A 10,302-nucleotide genomic window follows, 5' to 3' on the forward strand; every position below is an offset into this window, starting at 1 on the left:
CTCTAGTTCCATGAGCACTGAATATCTTCTGGCTTCTGTAGACACCAGGCACAAACATGGTACACATGCATACATGCAGAAAACACCCATGCACATAAAATAGATTTTGAAAAACATTCCTTTTTAAATTGGAGTAATTTTTAATTAAAAAAATCTCAGGTAAATATTATAGAACCAGCAATTGTTAGTCACTGGTTCACTCAGTGAGAACAAAGGTTCTTCAGAAGTTTCCACACAGTTTCACTCATGTCCCCCTGTTTTCAGACGTCCTCACTGAGAGGACACTGAGGCACAGAGGTAACAGGACTTGTGTGAGGCCAGGCTGCAGGGAGACGCAGGGGAGGGCCTTGAGGAGAATGTTTGGGGCCAGAGAGATGTACAGGCACTGGCTGTCAAGCCTGGTGACTTAAATCTTTGGACCCACATGGTCCTAAGTAGGAACCCACTCCAACAGACTCTCTGACCACTACTTACACAGCACAGCAAGTGTGTGCCTGTGCATTCTTGCACATGTATGCACACACACATATAAATAGTCAATAATAAATAAATGCAATACAATTTTAAAAGAATTCTGTTTTGAACATGTTAAGTATGATACTCTTATGCTCCTAGACATCCAACTCAGATGATGCTAACCATGAGATGGGGCGGGGCTGCCAGATTGGGTATTATCATCTGACACAGTCCCAGTGAGGTGGGGCAGGGCTGCCAGGTTGGGTACCATCTGACTCTGGTGAGGATAGATTAAGAGTGAAGGTAAAATGGCTCTGTGGGCTGAGTCCAGGGATAGGTCAGCATTTTATAGGGTAGTGGGGACTGCGTGATGGGGCGCAGCCAACAGACATGTGACAGGTGGCACAGCGGCTTTCAGCATGGCAAATGGTCAGGGAGGAGAGTCACAGGCTGCACCAGATCCACCTTGAGCAGTGGATGCTAACAGGTGGCTTCTCTCGAATCCCAGCCTGCCCTGGTGACAGCACAGAGAGGACGGGCCAGGCTACTGTGACAGCCTCCTGTGTCCCGAGTCTAAGGTAGTCGTGGGCAGAAGGGTGTAGCACCTTCCTGGGGTGCTGTGGGTGTAGGAGAGGCTTCCTGAGCTGAAGTGGGCCCACGTGCAGTGTGTTTCCAGGTTCTGGCGTCAGCCTCATTTCACTGGGCCTTATTTAGAGAGGAGTCCTCAAAGCCCACACATGTGCCATCACCTCCCATCTTCTAGAATCCCTCTCCCTCCCTCATCTTCAGAAGCTGTGCTGTTTTCAGAGTGTGATGATGCTACCTTTTATTTAATTAGTCCCTCCTCGTAGCGGGTCAGATGGTGTTTGTTTTGGTGTTTGACGGCTACAAAAGACTGCCACTCACAGCCTTTTGCACATCACCGGAAGTTCTTATAAGAATGTGTTTAGTGGATTCCTAGGGGTGGAATGCCATACCAAAAGTGTGTGCATTTTTAGTTTTAGTAAAAGGAACTGTATTATCCCTCCCACACCACCACCACCAGGATTCTGTGCTGGGTCTGTGCAAAGCCTTCCATGTGTGCTTTCTTGGAGGAGTTTAAGGGGAGATGCTGTGTCAGCTGGATGGTAAAGGTCACATTGTAGGTCCAGTTGCTCTGATTTTCCTCTTCTCTTTCACCCCCATGATCAGTAGATGTCCTTTGCATGCTCCATGGTAAATAATTAAAAAAGTAGAGAGCAAAGGTAAGGGTGTGTTGACTAGACGGGCGTCTGCCTAGAAGCCGGAACTTGAGGGTTGCTGGCATCAAACATTACTGTGTGTGTCTGTGTGTGTGTGTGCGCGCGTGCATTTGTGTGTGGGGTATGTTTGTGTGTGTGCGTGCGTGCATGCATACATTTGTGTGGGGGTATGTTTGTGTGTGCATGTGTGTGCATACACAGTGAAGTTCCATGGCATGTGAACTACTCATGTCTCCAGCATCTTCTTCAGCATTCATCAGAGGCCTGTGTAGTGGTTTTCAAGATTAAGAGACACCTAGAGAGTGCTAGATGCCTTTGCTTTGTGCCCACATACCAGATCTAGAAGGTTCTAGACCCTTGCCTTGTGCCCTCAAGTCCTCAAGACTCCTCGCCGAGGCGGTCTAGTAACCTCCCGTCATAACAGCCCACAGTCACTATCTCCTCCTTGGGTTAACAGTGACTTCTGTGCATTCCTTGTTATTAATGGATGTTAACTGTAAACAGCAATGAGTTTTAATATGACATTTTATTTTCTTACATGTATATAAGCTATGCCTTGATCATGCCTTTGGCCTTCCTTTGTCTCTCTTCCACGTCCCGTCAGTCCTCTACCGATTATTCCCCTTTACTTTCAAACCCTGTGTGTATTCATTCCAGCTGGGCTGTGGAGGCAGAGAGGAGGAAAGACATCTCTGCCATCGAAACTGTGGTGGAGGTCAGACTCACGGTGGACCAGCAGCCACGCAGCAGGGAGGGCGGCTTTCGAGGAAGAGTAGGGAATGAAGCCTGAGGTGCTGGTGTAGGCCAAAGTGTAAAGGAAAGTCTGCTAGAGAAGAGATGGAAGGGGGAAGTTACACTTCTCTGAGTGACAGGAAAGTCGCAGATGTGTGGAACCTCTTGGCTGTGACAGGTAGCTGCTGACTGTTCTCTTGATGATGGCCATTCTGACTGCATGGAATAGTGGCTTTGATTTGCATTCATCTGATGGCCATTTTTTCAGGTATTTATTGCCACTTGTATTTCTTTTGAGATCTATCAACTCATCTGTCCATTTATTGATTGGATTATTTGTTCCTTTGGAGTTCATTGATTTCAGCTCTGTGTGTATTTCTTGCATTCTCAGTCTACAGAGATCAGGGAACAGCTGGCAGGTCACCTCCTCCTTCCAGGACTCTCACCTTTGCTGGGCAGGGCTTTGCAGCCCCGTGCAGTTCGGTTGTGATTCATGCCTGTTCCCTGAGCTGTTAGAGTTTTGTGGGGGTTTTGTTTGTTTGTTTGTTTGTTTTGGTTTGGTTTGATTTGCTTTTTCTAAAGAGGGTTTCACTGTGTAGCCTTGGCTGTCCTGGACCCACTCTGTAGACCAGGCTGGGCTAGAACTCACAGAGGTTCACCTGCCTCTGCCTCCCAATGCTCTGATTAAAGGCGTGCGCCACCTAGTATCCTCTCTCTCTCCCTCTCTCCCTCCCTCTCCCCCTTTTCCCTCCCTCCCTTCCTTTTTCTCTTTCTTTTAGAATGATTTTCACATATTTACTTGGGGGTACATGAGGAAGTCAGAGGGACCGATTACATGTGGGTTCCAAGGACTGCACCCTAACCCCCACCCCCACCCTAGCCATTAGCTGCGTTCATTGCCCAGTCTTATAACTTTGTGTTTTCTGTATGTTTTCTTCCAGTAGTTTCAAAGTTTCAGGTCTTAAATTAAGGTTTTTGATCCGTTTTCAGTTGATTTTGGTACGGTGAGGGCTGGGGATCTGTGTCCAGTCCTGACACAGATATCCAGTTTTCTGTTCCATTTGTTAAAGAAGCTCTTTCTCCAGGGTGTGCTGTCTCATCTGTCTGGTGGCTATGGCTGTGGGTTTGTTTCTGGGGTCAGGCTAGTACTTTAACACACCATAGTGTCTTCTCTTTGGGCTTGGAGGGAGAGGGTGTCAGGCGGTTGACATGCAGGGATGCCATGTCCAATATGTACTGTGTGTCATACGCCTATCTACCTTTCTCATTTCAGGAGCGCACATACAATCTTCTCTCACCAAAAAATTACTCCGAAGTGTGTAAAAACTGCAATGATGCATACAAAAATCTGAGCACCCTTTATACTGAGTTGCAGAAAATGAACGGGCTTGAGAATAAGGCTGAACCGGGCACGCACTTGTGCATTGATGTGGAAGATGCAGTAAGTACCTGCTCTGGCATGGCTCACGGTTTGCAGCTGTTGGGTGCACTTTCAGGGTCCTCGTCTCTTTGCGGGTGCGCTGGAATATACATGGCATCTTCACCCAGAAGGATCTGCAGTAGTTACAAGTAGTGAGGTTTTATGGATCTGTATCAAACCAGGATGGCCATTAACCAGGCTCCTCATGGATGAGTTACTTCGGCACGTTTTGATTTTAAAGTAGAAAGTGGGTGTGGTTTTGAGGGGCGTGGCGCTCTTGTCCAGTGGTGCTGGTTAAAGAGGTTTGACGTTTTACTGCCATGTTTTCAGAGATCTTAGTCACTTAACTGTTGATTAACTTCTTTATATATGTGATAGCCTAAAAACATTTTCTCATGGCTGTTTCCTCACTGAAATAAAAGCCACATGAGGACGAGGACCAAGTGCTTCTTTCCCGGTTTTTGAGATAAGTTTTTCTGTGTAACAGTCCTGGTTGTCCTAGAACTCACTTTTGTAGCCCAGGCTTCGAACTCACAGAAATTACCCGCCTCTGCCTCCCAAGGGATTAAAGGTGTGTGCACCACTGCCCGGTTTGACTTAGTGTTTCTTAATTCATCATTTAGTAGGTAGGACAAAGAACAGGAGAGAGAGAGAGAGAGAGAGAGAGAGAGAACGTGGTGTGCACACTTTCTTTTAAAAGGAAGTCTTACTATGAAGCCTAGGCCTGCTTTGAACTTGAAGTGATCCTCCTGCCTCATCTCCTTAGTATTGGAATTACAGGCGCGTGGGACCATGCCCAAAATGGCATTTAGTGCTGCTTTTGTTAATAGTGTTGGTAGAGCAAATGTTGGGGCTTGGGGAAGCTTTTCTCCACTGTATAGCTTGTCTTTTCACACATCACCACTAGGTGGCAGTCGTGCCCCCTAGGCTATAAGATGCGTGAGAATTAGTTATTTGGGAAAACAAATCTTTGGCTCAAAGTAGAAAACTCAAGGTCAAAATAGCTAAACTTACTTGTTAAGAATAAGTGTGAATATCAAACCAACTTAGAACAGTAGTGCTGAGGATAGCAAAAACCACTTAACGTGGCTGCTCCTAATGGGACTTTGATCTTATATCTCTGTTCTAGGATTGTACTTGGTTAATGGCAGGCTGTCAGTAATAAATAAACTTTAAACAAGGAAACAGAATCTTAACTCTATTTTTATAGCTGTATATTCTCTGGGAGATAAAATGGTTCACATTCTAGCATTTCTTGGTGATTATCATATGTTTAGAGTATTACGTTTTGTGTGGTTATAAATTTATACAGTGACTAATTGTAAACAAGCTTCTTTCCCTGGCAGAAAAAACTATTCTCAACTATCAGTAGATTTTTAAGGCTGTTCTAAAAGATTATATATATCTACTAAAGACAAGTGTGATATCAGATAACAATATAATGTGCATTTTTCCAGATGAACATCACCCGAAAGCTCTGGAGTCGAACCTTCAACTGTTCGGTCACCTGCAGTGACACGGTGTCCGTAGTCGCTGTTTCTGTGTTCATCCTCTTTCTGCCCGTTGTCTTCTACCTTAGTAGCTTCCTTCACTCGGAACAAAAGAAACGCAAACTCATTCTACGTAAGTTCCTCGCTGTAGTCTTTCTTCTGTGTAGTTAATGGCATCTGTGAGGAGATTTGGGGGTTGAGGAGTTGGGAGGACAGTGTTAAACCACTGGCCTGCATGCCCAACTTGCCCAGTAGGAAGAAATATGTAGGTCTGTTTTAGAAAGAGTATGGCGTGCACCTTTGCCTGCCAAGCCGTCTTCCTTGCCCCATGTGGTCTTTTTTTAATGGCATTCAGTCAGTAAGCTGGTGTGAGCTGAATAATGCAGGCTGCTTAACTTTCATTTACTTGTTCCGCCTGATGGATTCGTCTTCCTTGATTGGATTGTGAAGCTTGTCAGAAGAAGAATTTTTTTCTTGTTTATCATCGTCTTACCAGAACCTAATAAGTGCCTGGCCACAGCCAGTGCTCATGAGCATTTGTTGAACAAAATAATAATGTAGTCTATTTAATATTAGTATCGCTCCTCAGAATACTATTCCTGTGAAAATTCTTATGGGGAAAATACTGGATCAAATAATGTCAGGCAATTCTGCCTTGAGGAGGCAGAAGCAGGTGGATGGATCGTTGTATTCTAAGCCAGTCTGGGCTACAGAGCAGTTCTAAGCCATCCACAGCTTCACAGTTCAACCCTATCTCAAAAACAAACATTAAATAAATAAAAAAACAAAGCAAACAAACAACAAAAATGAGAGAAAGGAAGAAGGGGGTGGGAAAACCATGCCCGACAAATCCCCACAAGCGCTAGTGTGCAGAAGGAGCCCTCATGGACACTTCCTCTCCCTTTCCACCTTTATTCTCCTGCCTCTTCCCTTTTCCCTTCCTCCCTCCATAAGCTGATGACGTGATGGTCCATGATATGGTTGAGGGGACAGTTTTTATTGTAAACATGAAAGAGAGAACAGCCAGAAGCATCTGGAAGAGTCCAGAGCAGGGAGAGAAAGAAGTAGACATGGCCAGGGCTGTGGGGGTTGAGGGAGGGATAGCAGGAGATAGAGAATAGAAAAACACAGTGAAGAGAAGCAGAGCAGATCAGTTGGGGTAGGGGAAGAGCACCCAGGCTGACCTTGAACTCACGGCAGTCCCCCTGCCTCAGCTTCCCACATGCTGGGATTGCAGGTCTGCCCAATGAGGTCTGGCTCATGTATTTCTCATTATGCTTCTGTTCAATAAGCAGTTACTCACTGTTAACCAAAACATACTGTAATGAAATGTGGTAAAGGAAGAAGGCACAGTGTGTGCCTCGCAGTGTGATGACCCTACCCCGGTCATGACAGCTGTGCAGATGTGGAGGTGCACAGTGTGACTGCATCCCAGAGTGAGGGACACTGGAACACACCCACAGATGATGCTTCGGGTAGGAGTTAGAGGATGTGGGCCTTGCCAACTAGACTAGAAAGGCCAGCAAGTTTCAGGTCCTTGGATTTCCAGGTCTTACTACCTTGCCAGTTTATTAAGTAATTTGATAATTAGTAAGAAGCAGTTTTTAGTAAAGTAAGTAAAAACCAAGCCAAAACAAAAACCTGAGCTACTGATTTCATTTGGTTTCCAAATCCACCCCAGGCTCAGTACACTTAAAAGCTGCCCACTGGTCCAAGAAGCCATGCTAAGGCTGTGATTCTTGCCTTTGGCTATGGGAGTCATGACAGGGTTTAAACAAGACAGGAACAGAGGTGCCAGGGCCCTGCTGCAGCCCTGCTCTGGGCTACAAGCCTTCGAGGCCAGCCACTCTTGGATCGTAGCATGCGACTCTGGAGCATGAGAAGCATTCGCACTTAACCGTTCTAAACACTTGACCTAGCCAGGGAGCCGTGAGTCTATGTTTAGACTAGTGGTTCAGTCCCATGAGCATCATAATCATGGCTGGTTGTGCCATTTTGTTAATGGTCTGTCTATTTGTGCATGTACGTGTGATGTACAACTCAGTTTTCTTTGTAAATCTTTTCCTTTTTAAACTAGAGAGGCCTTTGACTGAATTTTATCCTTATTAGCATATGGTAGTAATTATACAACATAATAAGTTTCATTGTGACATTTTCAGACACACACACGCACAATGGTGGAGTTTTGTTGCTGTTCTGGTTTGGTGCTGGATACTAAATACCCTTTACCACTGAGCTAGTTCCCTAGTCCCCCTTCCCAAAAAGTGTTTGCATACATGTCTGAGGGTTTCACTGTGTTGCAGAGGTTGGCCTGGAACTTGCTATGTCGTCCTGGCTAGTTTTAAACCCACAATCCCCCAGTCTTAGGCTCGTAGCATGTGCCTTGCTTGAGGAAATGCTCCTTCTGCGTATACTCTCCCTCTTCTTGTCTCGCCACATTGCATGGCTTACATTAGTATACAGTGTTCCATAAGTGGGTGTCATCTCGTTCTAGATTTAGGAACAATTCCTCTGGCTTCATACTTAAATATATCTGCTGTAGAGGCTTTGCAGACATTTTTTGTCTCCTAAGGGGTGTTTAGGGTCAGATTTCTAGCCTGGACTTTTACTGTTGCTCTTTATCCACACATTTAAGATCGCAGTGCTCAAGAGGGGATAGATGCCTGTTTTATTCGATACTGCTTTTAAACAAGTCATGGGTAATTTCTACTTAGCTTAATTTTATGCTGTTTATAAAGAAAAAAAACATGTTAGGTTTAATTCTAAAAAATTGGATCAAATCCGATTCAGCCAATAAATAGACAGACACAGTGGTTTGCGCGTAGACCGTGAGCGCGCCTGGACTGACAATGCTTGTGTCTCCCCAGCCAAGCGTCTCAAGTCAAGCACCAGTTTTGCCAACATTCAAGAAAATTCCACCTGAAACCTGCAAAGCGTGGACTCAGCCTCACATGGTGTGAGTGGGTGGTTGGACCACCGTATGATCAGGAGACAATGAACCAGGATCTGACACATCACCTTCTTATGAAATGCCAGCGCTGCGTATTTATAATGTATTCTGAACGACAGTTTTCACATTTCCTTTCCCTGCCCACCCATTTGTAAAGATTTCTGTATTTTTAATTTTCGGATACAGTAGTGTTACATATTCTAAGGTGTATGTGTTAGAATAGCAGCAAGGACTTTGTTTTTGCGGACGTATGACTACTTGGCACTCCTGATATCTCCTCATTGACACTTCGAAGTCCACAGAACCCAGGCCGCTGGAGACTGCCATATACACATTAGCCACTATTGCCGACCCAGATGGCAGCCGGCCCAAAGAGTAATGTAAATGACTTCCCATTGCAGTATTATTGTGTATGTGTATATATAAGTATTTAATATATTATACATTGAAATAATGCACTCTCTAGTTTCCCTGAAGTCATATTTGAAACCACTAATTGTAAACCTCCTTAACAATTTTCAGACGTGATGAGCCACATCGTACGTTCATCTTTGTTAAAAGATGTATGGTAACTGGTTTTCTTACTTGACTTTTATAAATAGTATTTTACACCTTATTTTTGCCTTTATTTCATAAGTAATTTAAAATCACTGGACTTCTCTGTTAGCTTCAGGATAGGATGGGTTTATTTTATGCCATGGATTTACATTGTGAATTTCATTAAATTATTTGGCGACTTGTAACTTATTCTCTAAATGAAACGTAGTACAAGTGTGTCACACTGTATTTAATTGTGCTTTTTAATGAAAATTTCATCTTGGAATATTTGGAGAGTTGGAGAGAGGTGAAGGAGGAATACCGGAGCCTAAAGTTGAGGGAGCACACAGGGAGGAGGGTGCTCACTGAAAATCTAAAGTTGAGGGAGCACACAGGGAGGAGGGTGCTCACTGAGAATCTAAAGTTGAGGGAGCACACAGGGAGGAGGGTGCTCACTGAGCAGACACTGCATAGTTTATAGGGGAGGTAGCTGGGTAACAGTTTCACACCGGAAGCTCTTCAGCCAAGGTGATGTCCCCTCTGATTACGTAAAGGATGAAAGCGATATGACGGAAATGAAATCACACGTTTCCCTGTCAGGAAACAAGGTCTACTTTGGAATGTTTCCATCAACCTTTCAAACAATGTTTTGTTTCAGTATCCTTCAGTTTTATTTCTTGGGATATAAGAGTTGATGATCTTGCTTGTTAATTCTGTTTCTGGGTGGGGACAGGTTGTAAATTTGGAGGCTTCCCTGGCTGACTGCTGAGTCTGAAGGCTCTTCCAGACTGTAATTCACACTAAGAGGAGACGGGAGTGTTTCGTGGTTTCTGTTTAACCGCACGTGCCGCGTGTGAGAGCAGGCTCATCCTCAGATGTGACAATCAGATGATGCTGTCTCAGCTTTTCTCACCAGCTGGGACCTGTTCCAGTGTGCTGTTGCGGTTTGTTGTGCTGTCACTGTTCCTGCTGCTGTTACTAAGGACACTCTGGATTGGAAGCCCGTGGCTGAGGGCCATTGAAGGCAATCTTCAATAATGCAGACGAAACCAGTTTACATGTTAGCAAGGTGACACATTTGAAGGGTGAGTGGTGGCTCCTTGAGCCCCTTTCAGTCCTGTGTGCAAACCATTGCTTTTGGATAAAAAGCTAATGAGCACTTCAGCAAGATCTTCGCTCCCTATGAGTTGCATCGGAAATAGATTTGAAAAACATATGCTAAGTGTTCTGTTGAAGTGCATAAGAATTTCATCTTATGGTCATGAAAAATGTACACACAGGGCTATGTATGTGACGAGAAACCTTTTTCCTTATGCTTTACAATAAAGGAAATGCCAAGAAAATTGTAGTGCTGTAATTGATTTTTATTTTCTTAATTTATTATTATTATCGAGACAAGGTCCCACTATGTAGCCCTGCCTGTCCTGGAACTCACTCTGTAGACCAGGCTGGCCTTGAACTCACAGAGATCCACCT

General features: G+C 44.5%; 1 protein-coding gene across 1 annotated transcript in view; it reads left to right on the forward strand.

Annotated features, from left to right (window-relative positions):
• Ostm1 (osteoclastogenesis associated transmembrane protein 1) overlaps positions 1-10,163 on the forward strand; it is a 30,650-nt gene extending 20,487 nt beyond the window's left edge. Inside the window, exons 4-6 of the mRNA XM_005363580.1 lie at positions 3,703-3,870; positions 5,307-5,472; positions 8,207-10,163. Of these exons, the coding sequence (XP_005363637.1) occupies positions 3,703-3,870; positions 5,307-5,472; positions 8,207-8,262 (390 nt within the window). The 3' untranslated portion in view covers positions 8,263-10,163. The remainder of the gene's footprint in view (positions 1-3,702; positions 3,871-5,306; positions 5,473-8,206) is intronic.
• Positions 10,164-10,302: the final 139 nt, after the last annotated feature.

This window comes from Microtus ochrogaster, linkage group LG9 (assembly GCF_000317375.1).
Source record: "Microtus ochrogaster isolate Prairie Vole_2 linkage group LG9, MicOch1.0, whole genome shotgun sequence".
Classification (NCBI taxonomy): Eukaryota; Metazoa; Chordata; class Mammalia; order Rodentia; family Cricetidae; genus Microtus; species Microtus ochrogaster.